Source organism: Dipodomys ordii, unplaced genomic scaffold, assembly GCF_000151885.1.
Source record: "Dipodomys ordii isolate 6190 unplaced genomic scaffold, Dord_2.0 Scaffold132, whole genome shotgun sequence".
NCBI lineage: Eukaryota > Metazoa > Chordata > Mammalia > Rodentia > Heteromyidae > Dipodomys > Dipodomys ordii.
In genome coordinates, this window is record NW_012267348.1 from 3614775 (window position 1) to 3631828 (window position 17054).

The 17054-nt window shown below is 43.6% G+C and overlaps 1 protein-coding gene across 5 annotated transcripts in view; it reads right to left on the bottom strand.

Moving 5' to 3' along the window:
• Positions 1-17054, bottom strand: part of Cacna1d (calcium channel, voltage-dependent, L type, alpha 1D subunit) — a 506855-nt gene that overhangs the window by 30782 nt on the left and 459019 nt on the right. For 3 of the 5 annotated variants that reach the window (XM_013030745.1, XM_013030747.1, XM_013030748.1), the window contains exons 31-38: positions 10932-11060; positions 7689-7754; positions 5681-5772; positions 4405-4564; positions 3443-3570; positions 3222-3318; positions 2053-2155; positions 720-821 (exon numbers count right to left, since the gene is read on the bottom strand). In XM_013030745.1, coding sequence (XP_012886199.1) covers positions 720-821; positions 2053-2155; positions 3222-3318; positions 3443-3570; positions 4405-4564; positions 5681-5772; positions 7689-7754; positions 10932-11060 — 877 coding nt within the window. Of the gene's footprint in view, positions 1-719; positions 822-2052; positions 2156-3221; positions 3319-3442; positions 3571-4404; positions 4565-5680; positions 5773-7688; positions 7755-10931; positions 11061-11467; positions 11513-17054 lie in introns of all 5 variants that reach the window. The other 2 variants (XM_013030746.1, XM_013030744.1) reach the window with 1 other exon arrangement.

A 17054-nucleotide genomic window follows, 5' to 3' on the forward strand; every position in this document is an offset into this window, starting at 1 on the left:
AAGACACACCAGATTGTTATCATGTGCTCAAGAGGTGGCTAAATGCTGGTGGAATGTCTCTGGGTGAGAAGATCCTGCACCTTTAAAACTTGGAAACAAAACAGTCCAAAAGTAACCATCTTGACTTCTAAGTGCATGTGTATTTAAACAAAAATGGAAAACAGTATATAAATATATATAATATACGTGTTATATATTATATATTTTAAAAGTTTAGTCAGTTAATTTATGATAAATAGCAAAAGGAAATAAGCATGCTCATTAGTTCTGTCTCTAAATTTTCCTTAAAGGGACACTTTTGGCAATTATGTTGGCAAAGTTGCATTTTGAAAATACTGCTCCTGAAAACTATCTATTTTTCAAGTGAATATTTCAACAAAATGTTAAAGGATAGCTGGAAACTAGTTTGGAATATTTCTTTGTGGACAAAAGTACAGGCTTTTCATTTTGCAATAGCAATCTTGTTCTCTACCATAAATTCCTTCGTTAATAAGAAAACCCTTGCTCCAGCCATGTGAGGCTCAGATTCCTCCCTTCTGAAATCTCCTCTGGGTCCCAATGGTCTTCATATTGCCCCCAAATAATTACATTGAATGATCAAAGGGATCTAACATTCTGATTCATAAAGCATCTTGCAAATACTCTCAGGGGTTTCTGGAGATGCCATCGCTAAAACCAATGACTTGGCCAAAGCTACCAAGGAAATAAATGACACTGACCACCAGCTGGAGGGACAACTTGGTCAAGTAGTTTCATGCTGGTTTTCTTCCAGATTTTCTTTATCACCGCTCGAAGTTCTTCATTAGCTTGTTCCAGGTTCCCTGAATCCAAAAAGCAAAAGGGGAAACAGTGTTGTTTCTGTTTCCCTCTCCCTCTCCTTGTTCTCACCATGATGTCTTGGCCCTGCCTGGCCTAGACTAATGCCCTACTCTCTGATGGGGCTCTCCATGCTCAGTGCCAAAGTTCTTCCTGTATTCAGGGTCAGTCACAAAGCTTGCCCAATACAAAGTCCCTGAACAATGGGAACACCAGTGTTTTACCCTAGAATTCAAGACCTATAAACTCTGATCCTGTCCTACCCTCTACAGTCAGGACCTATTCCTTCCTACTGCTCCTAGCCCAGAAGGTCTCTTCCTCCTCCACTGGCTGTTCTGGCCCTATCTCTACTTTGAATATTACACCTAAATTCCACCCAAATATGACTTTTCTCAGTTTCTATTACATGTTCTCATCTGTGTCACATGACTGATGTTTTGTTCATGAATACCTCAATATGTAAGAATACTCTTACATACTGGAACCCTTAAGTGAACAGGCCTGTGGCCAGGTTCCAGATGAGAAACATGTTAGGCTTGAAGAGAATGGCTTTGCTAAATAGCCAACAAGCTATTGAGCAAGTTGTGAAAATCCCCTGTCCCCTGACTCAATGTCCCTTGCTGCCTCCTCTCTCCTGTCCACCTCCTCCTTGCAACCTCCTTTCCAATCTACCTCTGACATGGTTAACCCCAGGGTCTACATTCCAATACCTGTTTTGACAGGTCTGAGCAGGGCTGAACGTGGCATGAGGGTCAAGGGTCCTGCTGGGAAGATATGATTCTTTTACAGCTTCCCAAGTACTGATTGCATTCTTCAGACATTACCCCATGCTTCTTCAGAAATCTCCCTAGAATCCTTTTATTTAGTCACTTTTCACAGGGAAAGAAACTATTGCTAAGAAGGGTAAACTCCCTCACACCGAAGATCAGACTAGGAAGAGACATCTGGTGTAAGTCTATTTGTGATGGCTCTGTCTCTGCCCCAATACCTTCCCTATATTCCCAACTATGTAATAAGCAGTAGGATAAATCCATTCAGTGCATCCTGGGACCAAGTGAAGAAAAAATAAGGACAGGAGGGAGGAAGGGGTGACCAGGGGCCTGGTACTCAGATGAAAATCTGTATCTTGCACTCAACGTCTTTCCCAAGGGTCTCCCCTTCACTGAGGCAAAGTCCAGATAGAGGCAGTGTTTCCCTCTCCCTCTGCCACCTGTCCTGCTCCTAGGGAATGCTCACCTTCAGTCTTGATCTTGAGAGCTGTTCGGACCAAAGCAAATAAGGTTGCATTAAACATGACAGTCCCATCACTATTGAGAGGCATGTTCATGGCAACCAATCTCTGCAAGCGGAAAGAAAAGTTCTTTAGGAGAATGAAAATGCTTGATAACAGCCACATTCCTCTCTACTTTATTCTGGTAATCCCTCATGCCTTTTCTAGTCAACCTTCCATTGAAATTACAGCCCTCCGAGAACACCTTTGGAAGGAAGATATACCTCACATAGGGTTTTAGAGAGCATGGTTCCATAGAGAAACGACAAAAGCAGAATGCAAGATCTAGATCCATCTTGGATGAAGCCTCAGCCTGATGTCTCAGGCAAAGAGCCCTAAGAGTAGCCATGACATAGCACATGTCACCATGTACCCCATTACCCAAGCAAGGATATGGGTGCTCCTTCTCCTCACTCAGCCATATGGTGTTTCTGTTCTACTTCCTCAATAGATCTTCAAGCGGCCTGCTCCTCTCTCTTCTCACTCCCACAGTCCTCCTTCAGGATCTCCTGGTTGGTACCCTCCTCAAGTCTCCTACTCCACATAAATGGAGTCAGCTCCCTCAGATGGAAAGCTGAAATCCACATTTCCCTGACTTTCCACAGGATTTAGTGTGGCACAGAATGCTCTTCACAACTAGACTCAGTTTGTGCCTGGGCCCCTTTGCCACTTCTTGTATTCTAGCTAAATGGTGATCTGATGATTTACTAATGGCTAGTTATTAGGTCCATTCTCCTGCCTCTGTCTCGGTTCTGAGTGCCCACATTTTAAAGCACTTTCTGCCTCTGACAAATTCACACATCTCCTGCTTTTGTTTGTATTTTGTAGTGCTGGAGACCAAGTCTAGGACCTTGTGCATACCAGGTATGAACCTATCACTGAGCTGTATCCCCAGCCCCTGACACTTCCCCTGGACTCCATTCCACCAACCGTCCAATGACTAATGACAGAATTATCTTTCTCCTCTTATTACTGCGTTCAGGTTCCATAACAGTTGAGGGAACCTCAAAGGCAGAAGCCACATATCACTCATCTCTGAATTCTCAGCATCTCACAGAAAGCCCAGTTAAGTGCTATTCAGTGAGTGTCTGTTGCACTGAACAGTGAGCTCCTGCACTGAGGTTACCATACAAACCTTGCATGCTACTCTGTGTGGGCACAATTTCCCAAATCCCAGAGGAGGCTGGATACGTCGGAGCAAAGTGACCACGTCGAGGTGTTTTATTCTTCCCCTGAAAGCAAAATACAACATGAAGTTAAGGGGAGCTTTCTATTCACCCCTCCTTCCATAAAACTCACAGCTGACATTCCAAAACAGCCCACATGAAAAGCCATCTGGATTCATTTTCCACCTACTTTGCCTCAGGATCATATTCTGACCATATTCGTTTGAATTCGTCTAAATGGTGAGGCCCCAAAATAGACCAATCCCGGGTCAGATAATCAAAATTGTCCATGATGACAGCCACAAACAGATTGATGATCTGAAAAAGGCAATCAGAAGGAAGGAGTTTTAGCTATAGGAGGAGGATAGACTTCTTAGACTTGACTCTCTAGCATGCGCTTTTTGAACATGTCTTTTTAAAATTTTATATATATATATATATATAGAAAATACTGTACAGAGGGGTTACAATTACATGGGCAAGATAATGAGTACATTTCTTATCAAGCATTGTAGCCTCCTCCTTTGTTTCCCCTTCCCATCCCTTCCCGTCCTCCCCCCTCCCCGCCACCCAATCCTCCCCGCCCCCCCGCCACCAAAGTTGTAAAGTTCGTTTTCGACATAACGACTTATACATCTCATTGTTGCAATGGATCCACCTGAGTACATTTCTTATCAAGCATTGTAGCCTCCTCCTTTGTTTCCCCTTCCTATCCCTTCCCATCTTCCCCCTTGAACATGTCTTTCAGTCCCCAAAAAGATCATAAATATTCTGCTTTTGAGAATGCTTAAGAAAAGGTCAGGCTTCTAACTTTCCAAAATGGCTTGGTATACTCTCAAGAGGGGGCTGGTGGATACATTAGCTGGTGCTTCTCAAGCACACTACAATCTTATAATTTATGGCTGCCAGCTAAATTTTAGAAGCCCTAAGCAGCTGGGATGACTGGCAATGCGCTTAACCTATTAGTGAGCACTCAATCCCTACTCACAGCCAAAGTGATAGTTATGTGTGTTTAAATACCCTCACAAACTTCCCAGTGGGACCAGAGGGCCAACCATTTCATAGCAAATTGAAAGGGCGCATCACTGATCTGATTCCTAAATACTTCACAAGCCCTGTAAACAGAGGACAGGAGCTGCTGTCACTGCTTACCAGAAATGCACAGAGCATGTAAAAGCTGATGAAATAAACAATGGCAAAGTTGCTCCCACATGTGTATTCCTCTCCAGGGTTGTAATCTGACTCAGGATCACAGAGCTTTCCTGGGAGGCAGGCTAGCATGATCTCCTGCCAGGCCTCACCTGTTGCACACCTTTTAAGATGAACAAAGGAAATGATTTTAGTGAGAGAAAGGGGGACTGAAGATTACAAACTTTGGGTAGGAAAGGAATATATTCATAACTACTTTGGTGGCACAAAGGTTTGAACTCAGGGCCTCAAGTTTGCTAGGCAGGCATATTACTACGTGAGCCATGTCCCCAGTGGAGGAAATACTTTTTAAAATACATTTTTATTGTAAAAATACCCTATAGAGGGGTTACAGTTACATGAGCAAGGTAATGAGTACACTTCCTATCAAGCATTGTTGCCTCCTCTTTTGTTTTTCCCCTACCATTCCACACCCCCCGCAGACCTAAGTTGCAAAGTTAATTTTTCAGCATGGTGTCTTATACATCTCATGGAAATTCTTAATTAGAGCCAAATCTAAGTAAGTACTTTGAAAGAAGCTGAATTGAATTAGGGAAAATCTGAAATGCCTACTCATTTTTCAACACAACTTAGCTCAGTAACTAGAGGTTCTACTATGACACTCCCTGGTTTTAAGAATCATTTGATGCAGGCATGCCAATTCTTTTGCACAAATGGGTGTTTTTCTATCTTCTTTACTTCAAACATACATATTATAATTGTTTAATGATTATCCTTGATTAAATTTGTTGAAAGCAAAGAGTTGGAGACCACTTCACTTGTGGCCACTGGAGTCATGAGAAATTACTTCCATAGTTTCAAAAAGTTTTTTCCTGTGAGGCAGATTTTTTACCAAGTTAATTATCTAGGGTTAGAAATAATCCTATAGAAATTGAAACTGTACTTCTTGGGTTATCCCCTATTGGCTGCACAAAAGGTCTCCATATTTCTGCTAAATTTCTGTTCTTCGGATTGTATTTTGGTGCCCTTTTTCACATATAAGTATTTATCCAATTTTCTTGGTGGTCTATGTAGCTTTACTAACTCCCAAATAAATAAACCTTAAGCCAGTCACAATCTAAACATCTCTGTTGCTGAAATGCTAGGAGTCTGTTTAAGAATACAAAGCAAACAAAAACAACAAGCTAAGGAGAAGCACACTACTTTGGTAATAAACATCCTCTGTCTTCAGAGCTGGAGACAAACTGGACTACCTGCCCAAGGGCACAAATTCAGTCACCTGAAGAGCAGCAACACTGCCTGGGGAAACGTCTGGAAGTTGTTGTTCCTATTGATCTGGTTGTTATCTCTCATGGCAACTTTTCCAAACATCTAGGTAGAAAAGTTATTAGGAAAAAAATAAGAAGAGATTTCATTATTGCCATAGTTTGTATCTCAAAGGCTCATGTGTTAAAGGCTTGATTCTTAGGGTGATATTGTTGAGGTGAAAACTTTAAGAGAAAGAGACTAATGAGAGGTCCCTGGCTTACTGGGGGGTAAGAAGGGGAGAGGGATTTATGCCCTCAAAGGGGATTTTGGAATTCTGGTCCTTTCTCCTGGTCATAAGCAATTGTGTTACACCATAAGCTTCTGCCATGATGGGCTGCCTTGCTACAAGCTCCAAACAATGTGACCAATTGATGACAGAGTAGAAAGGTTAGACACTCCAAAATTGTGAGCTAAAATAAACTTTTTTCTTTATAATTGTCTCTAGTATTTCACTATGGTAATGGCAAGTTATCTAACAAATATATTTTTTAAAAGCAGAATTCTTGTGTGAATTTAGAACAAATTCTGATTGGATCTACAGCAAATGGGGATTTTTCAGGATACCTGGCACCTCATTCATTCAACAAAGATCTTCTGGGCATAGCCAGTTGCCAGGAGTGTGTTAAACACCTGAAAAATGGTGCTCCAGACAGGCACATTCTTATATTCAAGGAGTTCCCTGCTCTGAGGAGAAACTACAAAGGTAATAACAAAGTGGCAATCTTGAACAATGAGTGGTGAAGTGGTTTAGATCCAACAGGGAAGCGGGGCGCAGGTTCATCTACCCAAAGCTAAGAGGTTGAGGGTCAGGAAAAAGTGACAGGGAAATAGACATGGAAGCCTAGAACTGAAGGTTAAGTAGAAGTCAGTCAGGTGACAAGGTGAAGAGTGCAAAGTGTAATCTGGGGTAGAGGGAAGAAGCAGAGCTGACAAGAGTACATACGTCCTGGAGAACGAAACCATGAGTGATGAACAGACTGAAGAGCAATGGGGCTGGAGACAAAGGTAGAGCTCATGAACCTCATGAGAGACTGGGCTTTATCTGAGGCAATGGAAAGTGAGCAAAGAGCCTTATGCCTGACTAGTGACTGCTGGGAGAATGTGGGGTGGGGGAGGGCATACAATGCGGTTTGCAGCTCCCTGAGAAGACCCTTTGGGACACACAACATCACAGGCTGCTCAATTACAAGGGCTCAAGTATGATGAGTCCTGTTTTATAATTCCTAGAGCCCTGCAAGTGCTTCTATGCCCTCAGGATAAAAAACCACCACCACGTCTCTGCTTCTAGAATCATTTCACCTTTCTTATCCTTCCCTAATTAGAAAGACAAGTGGAGAATTTGTAAGGAGATATAGAGGTCCAGAGACATATGCTACCTTCTATTTCCCTCTACTCACAGAAGCTCTCTGCCTTCAACTCAGCTGCCCACATGGTATTAGGACCCAGCTGTTAATGAGGTAAAATCCCTTCTACAGCCCCCAAACGACTGGGGGAGCATGCTGCAGCCTTGCTTGTAGAGCAAGGTCACAGAAGAGCCTGGTTCCATTCCTCTTTGGAAAGGTGAGCCACTGAAGGTACCACACTGACAAATGGGGTTTCCTCTAGTGTGGCATTTCCTCTTCTGTTGGCTCTCCTATGACATAGCACAACTAAAATCAGCTGTGGGTTTTCTCCAGCAGTTAATTCTCCCAAGACACAGGTGAGGCAGAAGTGTGATGACACAGATTTTCTTGCAGTATCTTAACCTCTCTTCTGGCCCTGGTCTTTTCTTGCCACAGGCTCTATTCCTGGGAATTCTATCTTTCTGCCCTAAAGGGCCACAAACTATCTCACTGCCATCTCTTCAGCTAGCAAGGCATCTGGCTAAAAAAAAAAAAATCAAAACCTTCTTTGTATTTTACCTGGCTAAGGTACATCCTGACACAGATCTAGAGCTATCTAGCAAAAGGGGCCATGAGGGAAAGGGAGCTGACACTCACCTGCATGCCGATGACTGCATATATGAAGAAGAGCATGGCAATGAGGAGGGCGACATAAGGGAGTGCCTGCAAGAGAAGAAGCACTGGAGTTGGCACTGGACACCTGCCCTGGTAGCTGTTCAGCACAGCAGGAAAGGCCCACGTGGGCCTCACGCTTCTTTTCTTTCCCACATGTTATGGTGAAGGGACACAGAGGGTGAGGAAGAAAGAACTTCTTTAATCTCTTCAGTCCGACCCCCTGCATGACTAGTCTTCTCCTGTTGCTGGCGCGATGTGCTCTCCGTGGTCATTAACCCTTTGTGAGCTCTAAACATCTTCCCCACAGACACTCACAATGAATTTTGAGTTTATGATGTGAATTCTTTGTGAAATTGTAATTGGTAAAACCATTCTAAAACGCTGGACATTTGCGATGCTTTCACTTGCTCTTGTAGGCATGTGAGTGAATTATAGGCCATATTGCAAAAAAAAATACCATTATATAAAATAATCTTGCCTCTGCTAGAATGTTTCCTTCTGGTGAAGTCTTATGAATGGAATTACTGAGTCAGACTTGTTGCTGTAGGATGTAAAACATCTTCCTTAAAATAAATACCTGAAAGAACTATAAAGTTAAGGGCCAGGCCAGAGAAGAAAAGGAGCTATCTGGGTATCCACTAGGTCTGAGCTTCCTTTAGGAGTATCTATACAAATATGTGTGTGTGACCAGACCCCAATCCTTTTATCCAGTATTCCTCCATTGCTTTTCTCCCTTGTAACATGTGATAAACAAGTCCATGTGTATAACACACCTCTAGTGCTGTTGGCTTCATTCCAAGCACTCACACTTAATGCTTTTCTTTCTCTTCTATCCAAGGAAGCTCATCAGAAGCAGTGGCTAGCAGACTTATAGGCCACTCTGCTGTGGATCTGTGATTACCAGCATGGCCTAGGACCACAGCTCCATCCCCTTAGCTGAGATGCTTAACAGAGTCCCACAAGGTTAAAATCTCTACCACACTTCTCTGTGTTTTCTTCTTAGATTACCAACTATTAAAATTTTTTTCTTGGCACAATCATACAATATACTTCCATCATTATAGGCCTGAATGAGAACAGAATAGTTAAACCCTATAAAGATTGTAAAAAGGGGAGATGAGATTAGATGGATAGTAAAAAGTAATAGAGAGGACGAATAGAACCAAAATACATTTTTTTTGGTCAGTCATGGGGCCTGAACTCTGGGCCTGGGCGCTGTCCCTCAGTTCTTCAGCTCAAGGCTTGCGCTCTACCACTTGAGTCACAGCACCACTTCCGGCTTTTTCTGCTTATGTGGTGCTGAGGAATCGAACCCAGGGCCTCATGCATGCAAGGCAAGCGCTCTACCATTGAGCTGCCTTCCCAGCCCAGAACCAAAATACATTATGTGCATATATGGAAATATCACAATGAAACTACCTTGTGCAATTAATATAGGCCAGTTAAAAAATACTAAAAGATTTCATTGACACAGTTTCTCAGTGTGAACTCTGTGTTATAACTTCCATATTTACCAAATATTTTAAAAAGTTTATCTATGTGAGATGGCTCATGCCTGTAATCCAGCTACTTGGGAAGTGGAGATTAGGAAGACTACTCTGAGTCCAGAACAGGGGAAAAAGTTCTCAAGTCTCTCAAAGTGCTTAAACAAGCCAGATATCATGGTTTATGCCTGTAATACCACCTATACAAGATGCATAAGTAGGAGGAATTTTGTCTGAGGGAATATTTCGATCCAAGGCTGGCATGTATAAGGCACAGACTATCTTAAAAAAATAAAGGCTGGAGGTGAAGCTCAAGTGGTAGAGCACTTGACTAACAACCATATAGCCCTGAATTCAAACTAGCACTGCCAAAAAAAAGTTCAATACTTCCTTAAAAAGAATAAGTGACACAACTTGGGGGAAGGCTTGGAAGGGAGGGAAAGTGGGAAAAAATGAGGGAGGGGGTAACAAGTTTGACAAGAAATATACTCACTACTTCACATAGGAACTGTAACCCCCTCTGTACATCACCTCAACAACAAAATTAAATTTAAAAAGAATAAGTGATATTATTGAAAGATTCTATTCTTACAGCAGCTCATTACAAGCTTTGGCACTTCTCATGAATAATTACAGTGATGAGGGATTTCATGGCTCATCCTCATCCTTAGCAGGACTGGGATTTCCCTTCTCCTCCCCTTTGCCTGTTCAAATCCTACTCATTTTGAATAAAAGCTTACTGGGATGTTAATACCCAGAGATGGTGAAAGGTAAGCTTGAAGTTTACCTTTAGGTAACTTCATTTATTCACATAAACGTTTATGTTTCAATGAAACATAGACAAGTAATAAAGAAGGTAAATGACTCATTTCCTAATGCTTGTGTGTGTAAGCTACAAACCTCCACATGAATGAACCATTTTTGGTGCCAGTCCTGGGCTTGAACTTTGGGCCTGGGTGCTATCCCTGAGCTTTTTTTGCTCAAGGCTAGCACAATACCACTTGAGTCACAGCTCCACTTCTAGCTTTTTGGTGGTTAAATGGAGATAAGAGTCTCACAGACTTTCCTGCCCAGGCTGGCTTTGAACTATGATCCTCAGATCCCATCCTTCTGAGTAGCCAGGCTTGCAGGCATGAGCCACTGATGCCCAGTAGGTGCACTTTTAACAAGAATTTTATTCCTTATTCTCAACAGATTTGGTCCCTAAAACACGAATATTTGGGGCACAGTATTAGAAGTTCAGAAGCACTTGGTTATGCTCAAGAATAAACTAGAACTAGGCTGCAGCCTGAGGAATGACAGTTGACAGATGAATCCTGGCTTATATCAAAATGTACTGAACTCTGATCCTGCCAGGAACTGAGTAATCCATAGACTGGTGATGGTGCTATGGCCCAGGTAGCATAAACTAGTGTATAAACTAGACTAGCTGTCAGAACTGTTGCAGCTGAAGAAAAAGGAGCCACCCTCAAGAAATTACATTGGTTTCTAGGGACATTCCCTCTCTTACACACAACCATCCCTGCATCCTGGGGCAATAAGGCAGAGACTCACATCTCTTTTCAATCTGGGAAAGATGAGATCTCTGGGCGATAGGGCCTTCTTACTGTCTTCCTAACATTCCATATCCTCTACGGACTTAAGTCCACACAGTGGTCTTGTCCTGGCTGTTCCATGAAAGAGGACAACTGATTTACACACAATCTTCAAAGACAAACAGAATCTTACCCACAGCTCTTACCTGAAAGGACTTAATGAATGTCCACAGCAAAGTCCGGATACCTTCCCCCCTGCTGAGAAGCTTCACCAATCGCATCACTCGGAAAAGACGGAAAAAGGTGATGGAGATTCTATTGCTCTCTTCAGAGTTCTGAAGGGTTATCATGGAGAAGTCAAACCCAATGGAAAGTAGAACATGCAACACTTTCAGAAAAACAGCAACAGATGCAAAGGTGACAGAGGTAAGAACTGAAGATGTGTTTCTAGGGCCTTTTCACCTTAAAAAGCATGATATGAAAGGAAAAGTTACATGCTAACAACACAGGATTTGGAAAACTATGTCCACACAACACATGCATGTCCACGTGTTCTACTGTGTTAGAGGAGAACGCTGGGCTGGCCAAGAGTACTGGACATTGATGATGAATGCAAACCACTGCAGACACTGTTCTGGAAGGACAACCATGGAGAATACAGAAAAAACCAGTGGAAAACTTGACATGGTCAAATAAACTCAAGGAAAAAACCCAGCCCCTGGAGACTAGTCACTGATCTTACCCCAGGTGTAGCAGTTGGGACAGGGACATTTTCACTTTCAGTTGGCTTTAAGAAATCAAAGATTAAAAATGTATTAATGAGGTAGGAAGGAAGCAGTGGTTCAGGAGAATACCTCCCCACCCCCTTAAAAAGTGTGTGATTAATGAATGTCTTTGGATAAGACACCTGTTCTGTCTCTGAGAGACTCCAGGAGCTCTGGCTGCAGCTAGGTTTAAGGGGAGGTAGCCATTGACATGGGTACAGACACAGCACTCCTTTCTTGTTCACATCTAGGGATGGATGTAATGTCTGATCACCTCTATTTCTCTGAGCTCAGCTGATAGCTCTACAGCAGGCCTTTTAACCCAGAGCAAATGCACCACTCCCTCCAATTGTAAGGCTAACAGCTTCCCTACTTGTGGTCCCCAGACCAGAAAAATCTCAGAGTCTGCAGGACTTTGGAAGAAACAGCATGGGCCAGCTTGCCTGGAGCCTCAGCAGCTCTACCCATCCAGGTATAGCAGAGCATATATTGTTTAAGCCCCAGGATTCAGACTCTTCTGATTGGTACCCATCTGCCTCAGAGGTTGAGGAACATTGCCCCATTCCACTCTGTGCCCAGTATCTACTAGGTATTGTGGGGTTTTCTTAATGTAAAGATAGCTGGATGTCAGTGGCTCATGCCTATAATCCTAGCTACTCAGGAGGCTGATCTGAGGATTGCAGTTTGAAGCCATCTGAGGCAAGAAAGTCCGTGAGACTCTTATCTTCTTACCTTTAATTAATCACCAAAAAAAAAAAGGCTCAAAGTTGAGCTGTGGCTTAGGTGGTAGAACACTGACCTTGAGCACAAAAGCCCAGGGACAGTGCCTAGACCATGAGTTTAAGCCGTAGAACCAGCACACAAAAAAAGGCAAAAATATTGGAGTCACACTCTTGCCAACAACAGGAAGCATCAAAACTAAATAGTAATGGGAAGCTGAACCAGAATCGAGATTGGTGCCCTGCAGTGGTAACCCACTGGAGCAGCTGGTCTACCTGGACACTGACAGGGAAGTAAGAGGCCCACCTGGTGGAAGGCTTTCAAAAGGACTTTAAGCATAACATAACTGTCAAACTACAGAGAGGGTGTGCACACTGCTAGGATGGACTGCTCCTCTGGGGACACAGAGGGCTCAACTCTGAAGCTGCCTCTTAAGATCAAACAGAAAATACTAGAAAATATGAGGTTGTGTACATCAGAGATCAAGTATGATCTGGCAAGGTGACTGTGAGCCCCAAAATAGGTCCCGAGGGTCAGAAAGGGCTCCCTGCTCCACCTGATGCTTAGAATGAGAACTCTCTAGAATGGGCTTGTCAAGTCCAGGGCTGCTGTTTTTGTTCTTCTCTTGTATGATATCCTCTCAAAGACACTTTCTTAAAGGGTAGAAAGAGATCATGTTTTTTAATGTAAATGTTAAGAAACGAAGTTCTCACTGTCTGTACATCATTCTCTCTCCCTAAGGTTCACTCAGAGGAAGATTTCACTCTTTCCCTGTGTGAGTAAATGTGTGTGAGTGTACCAGCATGCATGCTTCTCCTTGCCTATGTTCAGGGAACGGGAACATGCAGAAGGCAAAGCCCTCTACTGTCACGTGATTGAAACACCCCTAATGCGTGTGGGAGCCACAGAGTATCAGAGGCCTGCTGGTTAAGGTGCTCTTTCTGGCCACTGACTCCTGCTTGCTCTCCCTAGGCTGCCTCACGTCAGACCACTCATGTCTCCCTTCTTTCAGGTAAACGCAAATGGGTAAAAATGTTCATCTCTGTCACCGGTATTGATGAAGCAGGCTCAATAATGAACTATAAAAATTCAAACTCTCATAAAACAGAGAGGAGGAGGGGGACAGCATTTGTGGAGGGACAAAGGCGGTACAACATGCAAGAGAAGACGGAAAAAATCAACAGCACACCAGGCATCATGCAACCCCAGGGTGGCCTGTGACACTGCCCCCACCCACCACACACCAGTTGGCAGGGAGGACTGCTGCAAGGGATGATGTGGCTGGTGGCACTAGGGGACAGTGTAAGTTGCCAAAAGATCTGCCAGACTAGGAGGAGCCTGAGGATGGCTTTGGTGAAACTACAAATGGCAGTCTGAGAAAAAAGACAGCCAGCTTTCATTCTAGGCTGCACACTGAAGCTGCCCTAGGATGTGTAACAAGATCTGATGGACAGCTCCCACCTCAGAGAATCTTTGTCAACTGTTCTAGAGTATGCCTGTACTTCTGGTGTTTAAAAGCTCCAAGGCGATTTTCCTAGGCTCTCACAGCTAAGAATGTCAGTCTTAAGCCCATGATAAGTTGAGCTAAATATTCAGCTGACTGTCCACATCAATCACATAGTAGGGTCACTAGAAAAGCCCATTTAGGCTGGGTGCCAGTAGCTCACACCTGTAATCTCAGGAAGCTGAGAAATGAAGGATCTTGATTCAAGATCATCTGGGACAAAACAAACAAACAAAATCCCCGAGATTCCATCTACAATTAACCAGCAAAAAGCTGGGCGAGAGGAATCAACATGGTTCAAGTTGTACGGCCCCAACTGTAAGCAAGCAAGCTGGAGGAGCAGGAGGTCCTGAGTTTAAAACTTTTTACCAACAACAAAAAAAAAAAAAGGAAAGAAAAGGAAAAAAAAAAGCCCACTCAGCTGTTTCAAGTGAGCAGTGACTTCTTTGGAAATTTAAAAAGCTTCCAGGTGATTCTCCTGTGATCTCAGAGCTGAGAATGTTGGTCCTAAGCAGTACTTGGATATAAAGAGGTGAGGCTCCATTCCCATTTCCCCTTGGGGATGAAGACAGCTGGTGGAGAACCAAGCGAGCCACTGATGCTAAAGGTCATCCCTAGAGGACATGAGGCTGGGGAAGGACTTGCTCCTCAGAGAGTTTTCCGAGAATGGCTTTGAGGGGGTAGGTGGCCAGTTTTCAAAAGGAGGAATTCTATTGTCAACTTGGGGTTTAGAACAGATACCTCAAGAGCTTCTTCCAGCCCTGAGAGGCCACATTCCCCAGCCTATTTCTGGGAAAGGACTGAATGTGGAGGCAGGGGCTAAACCACGGCCACACATTCAGACAAGAAGCTGGGTGAGGCTGTAGAGACCTGGTCTAAGCTGGGTAGCTGACAGTGCAATTCCTAGGTCCTGGGATAAGGAATAGCAAGGCAGCCATTTCTAAACAAGTATGTGGTCTTTTAGGCAATAATACTTATCTAAACGATCATTAATTAAATGTCAGTGACAACCATTCCTGAGTCAGAAAAATATGTGGCAGGGCCATTTTGCCACTCAAAGAACAAGTAGGCATCACAGAGGGAGCAAAAGTGAGCCCACTAGTTGCAATACAATATTGTAGCAGCTTGGTGATGCTCTGACCAAATGTGAAGTAGACAAGTCCACGAGAGCCATCGAACCATGGATAATCAGGGGGTTGGGGAAACATGTGGAGGGGACAGCAGGGTGGAGAGGACTGGGTGAACATGCAAGCAGGACAATGCAAAGGTCATCCAAAATGTTCTTGTACAGAATACAAATGCAGGCCTGATATCTCATTTTTAGGACAAATACTTCATCCTTGAAGCCTATGTTGGTAAGTCACAGAGTCAATGTGACTGACCAAGAAGGCCTGAGCTCAGGACCTGGCCAGAGACAACAATGTGTGGGGAAGGGAAACAATTTAGATGACCGGGACTGATCCTTAGCAAGTCCTGTGAAACACAGTGGAAAAAAATCAAAGGTGGGAAAGCCCAAACCAAGTATACAGTCTCTAGAAGTTCATTTGCTTTAATGACTTCACCGTATATATGTTTATATATACTTGCCGCTACAATTTTCTAAAAATAAAACCAACATGAAAATCAATTAGGCAACAGAAAAGAAAAGATCAACAGTCTGGGAAAGAGAGCGTAGCAGGTTAAACATTGCAAAAAAAAAAATGACATATGGCAACTAAATCCAGCCAACCAAGGACCATGGGCGTTTGTGCTCAGTGGACCCAGGAGCTCAGGGAACAAGATCACCAAAGATGTGACATGCACTGTTCCTCCCCTCCCCCCTCGGAGAACTCCACATGTGTTGAGGAAAGGGTCGGGAATCAATGTTCCCATTCTTAGGCATGTACACAATCAGAGGTTAAAAATATCGAGTCTTTTGGAGCTGAAAGTCTGCCCTGAGCCTCGCCCAGGGGTAGATGTCCAGCAAACAGCATGTTGAAAGAGGAAACAGATGAGAAGGGGGCCTGAACGTCCTCTGCACCGAGGGCTCCTCAGGTGGCCTAGGGCAGGGAACTGCCAGTGCTCATGGCTGAGGAGCATTTGGTCTCAGGGTACAGCTGAGCAGAGAAAGGTCACTAACTGAAAGCAGTGTATGGGCATGCTCACCAGTGTGATTCAGAAAGGCTAGCTGAATGCTAAGAATGAGGCCTCATGAAAGCCGGCCTTTTACAGACACCCCATATCAAATGCTAACTAGAAGCTCAAGTGGATCCCTGGTCCTTTCAGATGCTTGCTGAAGGAGGATACTATTGAGACACTGACAGGCAAGGGGCAGCCAGATCACAGAGGCACAGTAGAGAGAGGGAGCAGGGTCAGCCACTAGCATACATGAGGCAGCCAGGAAGCTGGGTGTTGACCTTGAGGACAGTGCACCACCCCATCAGCCAGCAGATGGGGCAGCATGGGTGTCTACTTGTGAACAAGCCTTGGCTACATTCTGGTACCCAAAAACGACACCCTTCCACCGAAGAGTACAGTTAAAGCCCCTTACAGCACTGAGAGCTCTAGGGAGACTTTCAGGGATGAGGGCTTATAGAACTTTCACTTCTATCACAGGCTCGCTCGGACCCTGTGACTCTCAGCCGTCTGTTCCAAAACTTTTTGTTAAGTATTCTCCAATGTATGTCATAGACATTTTAAACTGTGAAATTGTTAAGTAGGGTAGACGTGTCTGGCCATAAATTTGGTAGGGAGCACAAAGCAATCCAATTAAAGTCTTGCTGTTTTCTCATTAGTGCCAGATCATTCTAAACCCAAGTGCCAGTTAAATATCATGCATGGCAATTTCAAAACTGCCTAGTGGAATCTCATATAAAGTAGAATTTACACAAGTCTGGGGCTAAGGAAGTTGAAAATTCATATACCAGGCTTAGTAAAATACCATTTTAGTACTTGTCATAGTATGGACTTGGCATGATGAGGCTTAAATCATACCTTGGTGAAAATGATAATGTCTTACAATCTGTCACTCTTTACATGGAAAACCTGCACTTTTAATAGTACTATTACATCTCTCCATCACTGGACTTTTAGCAAATATTTCACATCATTTTATTCCCATTGCACACCTGCAAAGTAGGGAGAGAAAGTAATACTCACTTCATAAGACCCATAAGGAAAGTAAGACCTGGGTCAACAAGTCAGGTTTGAAGTAGGGCTGGAACTGGCAGATGTCCCACTGTTCACACTGAGAATCAGTTCCCTTCCCATCCAAGAGCATAAAGGGATTTCACTGTCCTCATCTGATACAGGCTGCCTGGGCACCAGGATGGACTTAACTATCAGGGCAGCCTTGTAGGTAT